Source organism: Siphateles boraxobius, unplaced genomic scaffold, assembly GCF_051911475.1.
Source record: "Siphateles boraxobius isolate OS27281-9 unplaced genomic scaffold, OSU_SipBor_1 120, whole genome shotgun sequence".
Taxonomy (NCBI): domain Eukaryota; kingdom Metazoa; phylum Chordata; class Actinopteri; order Cypriniformes; family Leuciscidae; genus Siphateles; species Siphateles boraxobius.
Window position 1 is genome coordinate 1,121,471 of NW_027508723.1, and position 14,977 is coordinate 1,136,447.

Sequence of the window (14,977 nt, forward strand, 5' to 3'; positions counted from 1 at the left end):
TTACAGTGCTAATAGTCCTGGAGTTACTGAAGGTTAGATTTCTTGCTCAAGGACACAGTGATGATATTAAACGCAGTTCATTCATGAAATCATGTTGCACACAAGCACTAAAAGAAGAGTGAAACTTTGTTGGGAGTTCTTTCCCCCTGATGCAAAATTCCCATTTGCATGGATTTCAATTGAAATGATTGGATTTTGCAGTAAATTGTGGCTGACACTAACTCATAATCAGACCTTTACAAACCAAAGTTGTGTTTCAGTTCTGATATTCAGTTCTGTTCGAGGCCAGACACTACAGGCAAAATCTGTGTTTTTTCATGCATCTGTCAATTTTGAGATTTGGGGCTTTTTTGGTTTTCATTAAGTGTTTTGTAGTGGACAGAAAACATCCAAAATACACTTCTAACAGTATCTTTTAGAGCACTTTATCCATTTGCGTCTGTAGATTTCAATTACAGTGTACATCTTTAAAGGTCGTTTGCTTAAAATTAATTTTTCCTCCGACACTGAGCCAGAAATCAGTAACACTTACATTCACCAAACTTTACAGTTTTATTCTTATCTATATTCTGAAGGTTTTTACTGAGGAGTTTGTTCATAAATATTTTTCCTGATTTTATACAACATTTTACTCCTAAAAAAGGGGCGAAAATATTATTTATTTTTGGCTGTTGACAGTATTTTCTGATTTGTTGAGTGATAAATAGAGATATCCAAAATCCCCTCTGAAAAAATCTTTGACTCTAATAAATAAAATAAAAATGAAACAAGATTTTTGAACCGGACTTCATCCAATGTTCAGATTTTTGTTCTAGGAATTAGTGCATATTTAATAAGATAGCACCTCATTTTCATATTTAAACATAACATTTCTGAAAACTTATAGTACAAAAAATGTTTGCAATTACTATTGTAATCAATCATATGGTGAATTATGGTGATTTTTTTTTTTTACCCTATTCACCTGGGGTGTCTCGTCTTAAGATACTGTTTGTGCAAGAAGATATTAAGGTAAGTTTTTTGTTTAGTGCTTAGAAGCAAGTAAACTAGATCTTAGACTTTACTTGTCACATTTCCCCTGTTTAGGAGAAGTAAATTGTCTGTCCACACACTGAAAACTCAGCAAATCAGAACATATTTAAATATATCATGTTCGTAGAGTTAGTTTGTGGAGTAACTATATAGGCTATAATCTGTGCGTTTACACAGCCAATCAGTGTGTTCGGCCAATCAGTGAACACTAACGTCACGGATAGTTCCAATAGTGCTGGTTTAGACCGACTCTGAAGTAAAGGGATAGTTCACCCAAAAATGTAAATTCTGTCAGTAATTACTCTCCCTCATGTTGTTCAACCCCGTAAGACCTTCGTTCATCTTCGGAACACGAATTAAGATATTTGTGATATAATGAGAATTAGTGGTCAACCGATATATCGGCCGATATTTGGCTTTTTTAAAATATCGGCATCGGCCGATAAGTTTTTCTGATTCGCCGATGTGTTGGAAGTGGGACATTTATTTTGACGGCGCTGCAGACTTTTATTTTGACGGGCGGTGCTGAGAACACCAGCACCTGAGAAGAGAACGGCAGCGCCATATCACACAGCGCTCAATCACATTCTCGGTCTTCATTAGTTTACGATCTCTGTTAGTCAGATCTAATATTTTGTTAGGCAGAACCGTTGGCTACAGAACTGGTCAAAGAAAGTAAATGGTATGCGAAAAAGTAAAGCGTTTGCTTTTATATTATTTGTAACCGAAAAGGCAAACAATCAACCTAAAATACTTTCTCATTTACCGTCAACATTCAGCAAATGCGCATCTACATCATTTAAACAAATCTCTGAATATCTAATAAACATTAAATTTCACAAACCTTGCAGATTTAATCAAATCCAGCTGTGATATCTTGTGAATTGTGCGTTTGTAGCCGATATAAACGTGTTCCTGCGAGTGACGGTCCGTGCGCAGTGAGTGAATGCGAACAGAAGATCAGCTTCACAGGAGACGAGATCGAAAACTTTAAATCCTTCATTTTAAAATATGCTGTGCTATATCCAGTGGCCCACTGTGTCATATTCATGTCGTTTTCACTGTGTGCTGTGTGTAAAATTAGCGTTACCTTGTCAAAAGTCAAAGTTAAAAAAAAGTATTTATTTGAAAAAATATGATTATCAGTGATTACTGATTAATTACCAGATTACTGAGTGCCCTGTTACAGTGTTTACTTCCTTTTTATTCACATATTCATATATTTTTAAACAATTACTTTATTTGTGAAAAATTCTGTAATAGGATTGCAGATTCAAGAAGTTGCCATCTAAAGTATAGGGCCTAAGCATGTTTATTTTTAAAGATTTTTAAAGATTTATTAAATTTATCAAATTTATTAAATATTGATTTATATAAATATAAAGTGTGTGTGTGTGTGTGTGTGTGTGTGTATATATATATATATATATATATATATATATATATATATATATATATATATAAATATCGGCTTTATATCGGCCACCCTGCTCTCTAAGATATCGGCATCGGCCATCAAAAAACCCATATCGGTCGACCACTAATGAGAATAACATGACCAAATAAGAAAGCAAACGTCTGACATAATGTGTGACCCTGGACCACAAAACCAGTAAATTGAGATTTATACATCATCTGAAATCTGAATAAATACGCTTTCCATTGATGTATGGTTTGTTATGATAGGACAATATTTGGCAGAGATACAACTATTGAAAATCTGGAATCTGAGGGTGCAAAAAAATTAAAGCATTGAGAAAATCGTCTTTAAAGTTGTGCATTTATGTTTGCGATTGTGCTGCATTCACTCACAAGAATAAATATTTTTTATATTTACGGTAGGAAATTTACTAAATATCTTCATGGAACATGATCTTTACTTAATATCCTAATCATTTTTGGCATAAAAGAAAAATCGATAATTTTGACCCATATAATGCATTGTTGGCTATTTCCACAAATATACCCGTGTGACATGTGACTGGAGGTCTGCTACCCGACCCGAGCCTGACGGGTCCCGAAAAACAGGCTTCGGTTCGGGTTAATGTTGATAGCCGTGTGTTCGGATGAGTAGCCGTGGGTTCGGGTTTGTAAATAAGAATAAGGATATAGGCTATACATATAGTAAATATGAGCACGCAAGAAAGAAAGTACGCTCGCCGTTTCAGAGCCACCGTCCTCCTCTGGTTACTGTGTTGTGACCGAAATAATGCACGGGGAAGCACATGCGCAAAACCGTTTTGTAAAATGATATACAAATCTTTTTTTTTGATCAAATATCATTTTACAAAACTGTTTTGCGCACTATTTCAGTCACAACACCGCAATCAGAAGAGGACGCGCTGAAACCATCAACTGTCGATGCTGTTCTCTTCCTTCAGAACTCGTACTGAGAAGGATATATTAATGACACGGCAAAAAATGCTTTTCTCAATCAGTGTTTTTGTCTTTAAATGAAAAATTTAAATGAACATCCATTTACTAAGATGAGTAAAATGCCATAAGATATTATGTCTTGTTTTCTGGGGTAATCAATAAAAATGAAGAGTTGTTGCTTAAAAAAAGCAAAATGATCTGCCAATGGGGTCAGAAAAATAATCTTGTCTCTGTTTGTATTAAGACTATTTTTCTTAGCTCATTGGCAGATAATTTTGCTTTTTTTTAAGCAACAACTCTCTAAATTTTGATTGATTAACCCAGAAAACAAGACATAATATCTTGTGGCATTTCACTCATCTAGTAAATGCATCTTGATTTAAGAATTTTTAGATATTTGGACTGGAAAGACAAAAATACTAAGTAAGAAACGCATTTTTTGCAGTGTATGTAAATAGTTATGCAACTGCGCAAAACTTTGTTTTGGAGTTTAATGTTTGCGTTCCAGAGGAATTTGTGACTGTTTCACCAGTTCAACCATATCAACGTTTCGTAATTAGTAAGTCTGTGGTTTTTCTCTTTTTTTATTGAGACAGTGCTGGGGCCGCTGTGCCTTGGTGGAGCGGTGTTTGTACACATATATATATATGTGTACATGTATACATCATAAAATACAGCTTACTGCAAAAAAAGGTATTTCTGTGAGAAACGAACCTCGGGTTCGGGCTTAAAATATAACTAATACTCGGGTTAGATGATTTCGGGTACGGGCTTCACTTCTTGTGACTGGTTTTGTGATCCAGGGTCACATATTAACGTGCAACTCAAAGCTTTCACCAAGTCCTGGTCAGGACACATTACCGTAACTCACCTTGTCCTGAGAACGCAGGCTGGTTTTGTTGATGATCTTCATGGCGTACACGTCTCCTGTCGCTCTCTCCTTCACCACCTGCACCTCAGAGAACTGTCCTCTACCCACAATCCCCCTCACCTCGAAATCCTTCTTACCAGGGAGCAGTTCCTGAACTTCAGCCACCACTTCACAATCTGAGACACACAAACCAAAAACACCATCACAATACTACAAAAACAAGGCTATTTGACTGATTTCATGACACACAACAAATCGGAGGAAAGGTATTCATCTTTGACATTTTCATTCATTCAGGCCTTTAGCGTCGAGAACGACGATTGGTATGGCGCTTCAGTCTTCTACTGTCGAGGAAGTCTTTGTACTGCTGGCAAGATCTTTTGACACCAGATCTTATGGAGGCGTGCCACATTGCTCGGTCACCAGCAAGCGTTTCCCAGTTTTCGCTTGGAAGGCCGAACGACTGAAGGTCACGCTTCAGGACATCCTTGTAGCGGAGCTTCGGCCGGCCGACTGGGCGAGGGGCATCAGCAATTTCGCCATACAAAATTGCTTTCGGTAACCGGTTTTCTTCCATGCGGTAAGTGTGGCCAGCCCAGCGTAAGCGACGGGTGCGCAACATAGTGTAGAGGTCTGTGCTCTTGGTCGTGGAAAGGATAACCGAATTTGGAACATGATCCTTCCAAGTTATGCCTATAATTGAGCGCAGACAGCGAAAGTGAAAGGTGTTCAGACGAAGTTCAGTTTCACTGCCGTACAGGAGAGTGCTGAGAATACAGGCCTCGTAAACTTGGACTTTTAGGTGGAGAGACAGAGAATTGTTCTTCCATACTCTCTCGCTAAGCCTGCCGAAGGTTGTTGATGCTTTCCCAATTCGGATGTCCAATTCGCAGTCTAGACTGTTGGAGGTGTCGACTGTGGAACCCAGATAAGTGAACTTTGTGACGTTTGTCAGTACGCTGTTGTTGATAGTGATTGCGGGTGAGAGCATAGCAGGTTGGGCAAAGACCACTGTTTTTCCCAGGCTGATCTTCAATCCAAACTCCTCACAAGCAACAGCAAAGGAGGAGCACATAGCCTGCAGCTCGGTCTCAGAATTGGCAAGGAAGGCGGCATCATCTGCATATAGGAGTTCCCGGATATGGACGCGGTTGATCTTTGTTTTTGCACGAAGTCTTGCCAGGTTGAAGAGATTGCCAGAGCTGCGTGTGTGAAGTAACACTCCAGATGGGACAGGGAAAGCTCGGCGCAAGACAGCGGAGAAGAATATACCAAAGAGAGTTGGAGCCAGAACGCAACCTTGCTTTACACCACAGAAAATTGGAAATTCCTTAGAACGAGAGCCCTCGAACTGTATTGTTGCCTTCAATGATGTTGTATTATTGAGTTTAGTGCTCATCTCATGTGTGTGGGAGAGAAACATAGAAAAGGCGTACATGGAATTAAATGGTACGTGTGCACTTTGTAAGGCATTTCACATTTGCAATTACATAAAGCAAATTCCGTTTTAGTATAACAACTTAATATTTTAACAGTTTTCGTCTTAATATATTAAATAGCCTGATAAACCGATATAAAACAAACAGCATGTAATCGGGGCGTAAATTAAGTCTCAAAACAATTAACTTTTTATTTCTATTCTATTTCACGTTTTTAAGGATATAAATCAATTAGGAAAATGGGTTTCTATATAAAATAAGGACTATAATTAAAAATAACTACACTGTAAAAAAATGCTTTTCTCACTCAGTATTTTTGTCCAAACTTGTCTGACTCTCTCATATGAAACAGACACTTACATTTATTGACAAAGTTGGCCACATGTTTGATCTTCATGAGCTCCGGTGTGGCGCACTCTTGATAGAGCACAAGCAAAGCATCGATCAGCCCTTCTCTGGTCACTCCCGTAGAGCCCGACACACTGCACTTCCCCTGAACACACACACACACACACACAACATTTCATACAGGAAGAAGGTTTGAACACAAATCTATCACACTGTGGCAGGGTGTCTAGTGATATAAACAAGTTTAATTTAAGACTTTTAAGACCTTTTTAATGCCACTTTGAATGAAATTTAAGCCCAAACCTGTGATGGAAATACACATTATATTACATGCGTATATGTAATATTTAATGTTTAACCTAAAGGGATAGTTCACCCAAAAATGTAAATTCTGTCAGTAATTACTCTCCCTCATGTTGTTCAACCCCATAATGCCTGGTTCAGATTACACGATTTTTTTTGTCTGTTACGATAATCACTGTGTCAGATTACGCGATTTAGACTCCTAAAATCTTGTCGTGTGGTGGACAAGAAACATGTCAGACTACACGTTGCTTCCTGACCAGTCATCCCGTGCCGTCTTTAACGACGCGCGTGATGTCATTGAGAAGGCGAAACTAGTAGCGAGTGACTTCCGGAAACGAACGTAAACAAACAATGGATGTGGCGGTGAGTGTTGTATTGGCTGTCCTGTGTTCAGAATGGACACGTTCCTGGATTGCTCGAAGAGGACAGTATGGGCTGTCAATCCTCCAAAGAGAACTTGAGGTAAAATATTGTTTTCTTACGAACCTTTCCTCCATGTCATAACTCCACCTAGCAGCACAATCGGCTCTCTTTCGTTTCGCCATTTTTGAAAGTTGTGTATGGAAAAGCTTCTGTGCTCCTATTGGTCAACCTCATACATGTGACGGAACCCGTCGTGGACGACCGTTAAAAAAAATAAACATGCTAGTCTTTTTGTCTTGATTTTTGTCGTGAAGCATCGCAGACGCGACGTAGGTTGTCGCCCACTATGTCACACTATACAAGATGATAAGATCGAATCTTGCGTCCCGACGCCAGTTGTCGTTTACGAATCCCCACGACACCCTACGTCAAACGGATCGGGCCAAAATCGGGCTAAAATCGTGTAATCTGAACCAGGATTAGACCTTCGTTCATCTTCGGAACACGAATTAAGAATTATTTGTGATTAAATCTGAGAGCTGGATCACTCCTCCATATGCTTCTAAGGGACTGACACTTGCCAGCCCCGAATGTTATTAAAGACATCGTTAAAATAGTCCAAGTGACTACAGTGGCTCAATCTTAAGTTTATCAAGCGACGAGAATACTTTTTGTGCGCAAAAATAAACAAAAATTACGTCTTTATTTCAACTCTTCATTTCCCTCTCTGTGGGCCTCGAGTCAGTTCACTAGTTTAACAGCGTAGCGCTTCTGTGTTGTACGTCACACGCATCACACACATGACCAGCGTCGGCCAATAGTGAGCCTACGTGTGACGTAGCTCTACGCCAGGGGTTCTCAAAGTTTTCATAGGTGAGGGCCAATTTAGTAACCCAACATTGAACTGAGGGCCGCCAAAGGGGCGGGGGAGAAAAAGAAAAAAAACTGGAAAAAAATCCCATTTGAAATAATTTTAATGACCAGATTGCATCTCTACAGTTTACATTTATTGCAATAAACACATTTTAATTCATAACTGAGGCAAAACCTGGCGAGTTTTTTAGAAGCTTACCAAACAAGTCATCATCATTCATATCTATCATTGCCTGTCAGTCGCGTTTCCATTATTGCAGATTTTCGCAAATGTTTTGCGCTATTATTATCTATTTTTTTTAACCGTAACTGAAAAACGAAAAATTAACGATTTTTGTATTTTTAAAACGCAAAGTTGAACACCAACATTTTAATTTGAACAGGCAACAGCAACTGCTGCGCAAAAAAGTAAATATCGACAGACTTTTTCAGATTTTTGTTTAAATTAGCCTACTTTTTGCCCCTTTATTAAACATTTAAAATATTCACAAATTAATATGGAAAACATGTCGATTTTACTGGTTTTCTAAGGCCAAATTAGAACCTGGAATTTATATTTTTCCCGCAGTGCTGAATGAGAAGATCCATATAGGCTATAGCCTGTGTCTCTGGAACCACAGCCCACAGAAAGGTGATTTATAGGTGAGTTATAGGCGAATGATAATAAATGTGTCTGAAAAAACAGCGAGGCATTTTAATTGTTTATTAATTATTGTTTTCTAAGTGTCGGCTAAAAACATATCTCTATCTCCGCTGTTAAGCAGATGCGCTTTTAGAGAGAAATGCACCTTTCATACGGATTACATAATCAGAAGGTATTAGCTTTCGATTGGAATTTGTTTAAAAGTGGACATGTCAAGCTTTCGCCTACATAGGCTATATTGTTTCAGTTCTCGCGCTCCAGTTCACGGAGATCATGAAAGCGCGTAGGCTAGCTACTGATTGTTTTATTTTATTTTACAAAAGCACAATGTTTTCTTGTTATTATGAGTTTACACAAATAAAAGTAGTTGCGAATAATGTATTATTATTTTCTGTATGACCAGAAATGATAGAGTATTTTAAGTTGTTTCCACTGTTGATAGGAAAATGCAAGTGTTCGCGCCGGCGAAAAATTTGAAAGTTAATGGAAACGCGGCTATTAATAAGCTTGTCATTAAGTCACACTGAATATTGATTACTTGGTCAACATACCCTTTTAAATTGCAATGGGATTTGCGGTGCTGTTTTCGGCCGCTAAACACCACTAAACGGATAGATTAATTTTTTCAAAGCAATGTACAGTTTTAACAGTTTTACAGATGTTTTTCAGATGTTATCGCGGGCCGCCAGAAATGTTTCCACGGGACGCCATTGGCCCGCGGGCCGCACTTTGAGAACCTATGCTCTACGCTATCACACTACGCTAACTCACTCGAGCCCACAGAGAAGGAAATTAATGAATAGTTGAAAAAGTTGTTATTTTTGTTTTTTTGTGCGCACAAAAAGTATTCTCGTCGCTTGATAAACTTAAGATTGAGCCACTGTAGTCACTTGGACTATTTTAACGATGTCTTTAATAACATTCGGGGAACAAGTGTCAATCCCTTAGAAGCCTATGGAGGAGTGATCCAGCTCTCAGATTTAATCACAAATATCATAATTCGTGTTGCGAAGATGAACGAAGGTCTTACGGGGTTGAACAACATGAGGGAGAGTAATTACTGACAGAGTTTACATTTTTGGGTGAACTATCTCTTTAAGTAATTGAAGTTAGTTAGTTAGTTATTGTTTATTTGAGTGTCAAACACCTTTTATGGTGCCCAGCCCTCATGGGCTTATTAGACACAACAGCTTCACACATATCACCAAAATAGCCACGTGATATAAGACAATAAGTAATTGAAGTAATTTAATATTAACTACTTGTTTATGGAACTAAAATCAATGCAACATTTGCAATCGTGAGAATATTCAGCAAAATAGCTCCTGTCGTGTTATGTTATGTTACTTAACTATATCATATGATACTCAACATTTTGAATTTTTACCTCATTATGTTTCTTCTGTGAGTTTTTTTATGTGTGCTGTTATGCTCTTTTGTTTTGCTCACTATAAAATCTCTCTCAGCACGAGTCTAAACAGCGCTACCAGAAATACATTATCATTATCAATCACTGTTCATGTAATAAAATCAGAATCATTCTTGTGTTTTGATGCTTCACTGGTTATTTGACGAACATTGGAGACATTTTAGCCGTAATGTGACCAAAAATATTAAAGACACATTGAATCTGAATTTAAGACATTTTAATACTTTAAGGCCTTTTATTATGAAAACTTTATTTAAGTCATTTTAATACTTTAAGGATCCGCGGCCACCCTGTATGTGTTACATCAACGCAATAATCACATTGTTAAATGCCGTTACAGACACACCAAACATTAGTAAGAACAGGGGTGTGTACCATGAAGCCGGTTTAGGAGAGTTTTCAGTTTAGTTTGTGCCAACCCTGGTTTTTAAGCATCATGAAAGTGGTTTGGCCTTTAGCGTGTTCATCGCCATAGTAACTAACGCTCCACGGCTAACCTGGTCCGGGTCAGGTGATGTTCCAGGTTGCAAACCGAACTTCGACCAATCAGCTGTGAGCAAAGTGTCACATGTCTGATGTGATAAAGTCACTCCACCGGTTTCTACTCCAAATTAAAGCTCACCACATGGCAAATGATTTTTAAAGACAAAATTTTAATAATGCTTATTTAGAATAATAATTTTGTATGATTTAGATATGGAATTATTATCCCTTAATTGATCACACATGTACAATTTTAGTTTATCAATTATTAATACGCACAGTTTAATTAATTAACTATATAAAGATAATATAGGAATAATAAAGGAAGAGCCAGGACATTTTTTAATATAACTCCAATGGTATTCGTCTGACTCTGAAAGAAGAAAGTCATATACACCTAGGATGGCTTGAGGGTGAGTAAATCATGGGCTAATTTTTATTTTTGGGGGAACGATCCCTTTAAAAAAACACCTGCACTAATATATTCATGATCTCAAGGCCACAGACGCTCACCTGAAGAAGCTGATTGAGTCGAGCGCAGCGGATAGTGATGGAGTCGCCCGTGGCCAGGTCTCGAACACTGCCTTGCCCTCCATACTTAAACTTCAGCATCACTGCAGGACAAACATGATCAACACACTCAATCAATACAACCTGCTAATGATGACGTGCATTACACTCGGGCTGTGTTCCAATCCTAGTTATCAATAGCTTTTAATCAGTGACTATCTTATTATGTGTTGCCTACATGATGCTTTTTTTCTGTGTGACATTGTAAAGCACATCACTTGTGTTGTTTTAATTGTGCTATATAAATAAAGTTGCTATTGCTGCCTAGCAAGTAGGCATTTCACTAGGATTTGAGACACATGTCAACTGTATAAGTGATAATAGCTCTAAAACACATAAACATTGAATTATCAATATAAAAACCAGGCTTAAATGAAACTAGAAGCGTAATTATAAACACAAAGCAGATCATAACACTTACAGTTGACACTTGACAGTGACATTTTTATCATTTTAAACGACCCTTCATTCTTAATTCTAAGTCTTGTAACGTTATACATTTAAAACTATAACGTTACATGTAAGTTAGTTTTATGCGCTTTTAGTACTACATAATAAGTTAAACGGAATATTTGTATTTTTAAAAATGTATTTTTCACACGTGAGGACTATTCATACAGAATATTAATAAAATAATCTAAACTTAAATTCATCTGTGACTGTTTAACAGCTTAAGTTAGTACGGTAATCACTTCCAGGATAATAAACATCATGAGACAACAGATTAACTGATACTCTCATACAACAAACATGACAGCAAACTACCCGTCATTAAACAAACATATCATGAGAATAAAATGACATCGCATCTGAAATTATTCATAATGAAATTTGACATCGCTTGACACTTTCCCTCGTCATTTAACGTTACCGTTGAGTTCAAAACTTTCGTTTTTAACAGACACATCGAGCCCAGTTCGAAAGAAAATGAGAAATATGCTCACCAAATGTTCATGTGAGAATATTTGAACCAATAAAAAAAGATTAATCTCTAAAATTTAGATGAACATCGCTGACTGACTGGCTGACTGAACCTTCAACGTTTCCTGGTGAATTTCAAATTTTGCGCGTTCAGCGCGACAATTCATTTGTCGACGCACCCAAAATACGTCACGACGTTCGCCTAAGCTCCGCCCACAACCATCATTCTCTGCGACGAAAAGTTTTGTTGTTGTTATTGGGGAATAAATACATACATTATGAAGTACATACAACATAAATGTGAATTATAATATAATTGCTAACGTAAGGCTTCAAAAACTCAACGTTCAACTGGGAATAGATAGCTAATTTTTGCAAAAGAAAAAGTCAAAAGTACATTGATGTTAATGATAAATATATAAACCTTAGCAGCTATAGTCTATAAATAACTCCCATAAATAAATGTCAAGTCAAGCACATTGCATTATGGGATATGCACTAAAGTAAGAAGCATGTTAATATTCAAAACATGATGAAAAATCATTGTTTTATTTGTTCTTTTAAAGCCGCTTTACAGAATATCACGGCTGGGAACATTAAATAAAAAATGATTTTAAGAACATTTCAGGACTTTAATGCGTGAAAAATACTGATTCAGCTTTCTCAGTGTTAGAAGAAGAACTCTGGATGAAGTTTTGGTGTTCATGTTTACATCACAACTCACTGACCTTTGACACACACAACATCTGATAAACCGCGGGGAACAGCAGCATTTCTCTTATTGAGTCTCATTGGCTTGTGAAGATCTGGTTTCCCTGGCGATGCCTGTGAGCACCATGGCAACAGCCTCCCCGAGCTGGGATGGAGAGAGACATGGGAAATTATAGACATAAAAGAGAAAATAGCCGTCTAGAATAGGCGGAAACGATCTGAGACGACAGACGATATTTTCACGAGATTATTGGAGATGAAATTCCCATGCATTTGGATCACACACATAAACTAATGAACTGAATGTGATGCATATTTGTCAATCATGCATAAATGAATTGCATTAAAAAAAATCATGCCATATTTGCATATTAGAAATCTGAAAACTACCTTTATTCTGTTCAAAAGTATGATTATGTTTAAAAATACAGATATAGCTGTGAAACGAGTAATATTAAATTAATTAAAACGCATGAGACCGAAATCAAGTTGATGGTAAATATATAAACGACCTGATTATTGTGTGTTTAAAACACATTCACATAATAATTAATAATTAAAATATGCATCACATTAAGTTCATTAGTTTACGTGATCCAAACAGATGGAAATTTTAAATGCATTTGAAATACATAAATATTAAACTCCCTCCTGTGGTGAAAATCCAGCTTTTAATGTTGTTTATATGTCTGTGTGGTGTTTTTAATGTGCTTTAAGACAAACCATGTGTAAATTCAAGTATTTTCTGCTTAAAACTGCAGTGAACCAAAGACAGTCTCAAAAACACGCTTTGAAATCGCTGGTGTTTCTGACGTCACAAACTACCTTGTAACCAATCAGATCAACGTGTGATCGTCAACGAGTGGATCTCTGAGTGAGTGAGTGAGTGAGTGAGTGGGGGCGGGGCTCATTTGCATATTCATAGGACCGCGCATACTAAATGAGGCAAGGGTGTCGGGTTACATTCAAGATATTTTAAGACAGAATTGTTTTTTCAAGGAAAAAACTTGAAATATGTCCTTTTGCTGATCAAATGAGTTTTAAGGGATGAAATTATTGACTACAGAGGGACTTTAAATCTGTCCCTTTCATGAAGCATCATATCCTGCACGAGACATTGACGACTGTTATGATGCTGCAGAAATAAAACGACAGGAAAACATCCTCATCGTACGACAATGATCTTCACACACTGAAGCAGGTATTTTTCAGTGTTAGAGACACGAACTCACGGGTCACGGCACCAGCAGGACATCTGGGGCTGAAACTACAACACGAGACGTCATGCTGCAATACACTGAACGTTTCATGCACAAATATGATCTTTTGACCATTTCCCGCGTGTTCAGACACGACTGGTATCTAATATCTGTGTTTACATGAACACTTCCTATGCGATATTGTTGACCCTCGGGTTTTGAACGACTGCGCTATTAAAATTATTGGTAACACTTTACAATATGGCTCATTTTCAACACTGATAATAATCATAAATGTTTCTTGATCAGTAAATCATCATATTATAGTGATTTCTGAAGGATCATGTGACACTGAAGACTGGAGTAATGATGCTGAAAATTCAGCTTTGATCACAGGAATAAATTACACTTTACTATATATTCACATAGAAAACAGATATTTTAAATTCTAATAATATTTAATCGTTTTTACTGTATTTTTGATCAAATAAATTCAGACATAATAAACATTAGACTTCTTTCAAACAAAAAAGTACAGGATGTAATATGTGGGGATGTAATAAGTATTTTTCTTGTATGGTAATAAGCATACCTCTGCTCATGTTATCTAATGTAGTGACTTTTTTTTCTTTCATGTAAGTCATTTAAGTGAACAAATGATTATCAGGACCGTCTGTTCAGCCCAAACTAATTACAGTTATTTCCTATTCGTTGAGTCAACAGTCATTCCAGTTTTAACTTATCCATGCTCACAAGTAATTAAAAAATTTGTTAACACTTAGATACACAAGGTTCATTAATTAATATGAATGTATAAACTAACATATTTGTTAATCTTTAATGTTAGTTAATAAAAATACAGCTGTTTGTTGACAGTGCATTAACTAATGTTAAGAAGATGTTAATAAAGTATTAGTAAATGTTGAGATTAAAAAAATGCAGTGTAAGTGCGGTTCATTATTAGTTCATGCTAACTAATGTATACACTGTAAAAAATTATTTTGTGGTGAAGTAAATACTACTGAAAAAAAAACAATGTAATTTACATGAAAAAGTTAGTTCAGGCAAGAATTAAAAAACTAAGTAAATTCCATATCAGTACTTAATTAAAGCGAGTAGAAATGAAAGCGTAAATATCAACTTAATAAAATTAAGTAAAAATTACTCAACTTTTCTGATACTGGGTTTCCCATCATGCACTGGACCTTGAATAATTAATGAGGTTGATTTTTCACTGGTTTCCAGCAGTATTTACACTGTTTCATCATTGCTTTTGTTGTTAGGATTATAGTAACTTGCCATTTTGTGACATTTCGAGTAAATTTTCTGCTCAAAATGACACATTCAAACACAAAAACGATCCATCAAATGTTACCGTCATTGTGTATTTTCTACCAAGTATTGAGGTCTTTG

General features: G+C 36.7%; 1 protein-coding gene across 5 annotated transcripts in view; it reads right to left on the reverse strand.

Annotated features, from left to right (window-relative positions):
- cita (citron rho-interacting serine/threonine kinase a) overlaps positions 1–11,813 on the reverse strand; it is a 154,297-nt gene extending 142,484 nt beyond the window's left edge. For all 5 annotated transcript variants that reach the window (XR_013200761.1, XM_077222380.1, XM_077222360.1 and 2 more), the window contains exons 1-4: positions 11,678–11,813; positions 10,677–10,777; positions 6,079–6,211; positions 4,280–4,455 (exon numbers count right to left, since the gene is read on the reverse strand). Coding sequence is in view for 4 of the 5 variants with exons in the window: in XM_077222380.1 (XP_077078495.1) it covers positions 4,280–4,455; positions 6,079–6,211; positions 10,677–10,775 (408 nt within the window). In the remaining variant the exon portion in view is untranslated. The remainder of the gene's footprint in view (positions 1–4,279; positions 4,456–6,078; positions 6,212–10,676; positions 10,778–11,677) is intronic.
- Between the last annotated feature and the right edge of the window lie 3,164 nt (positions 11,814–14,977).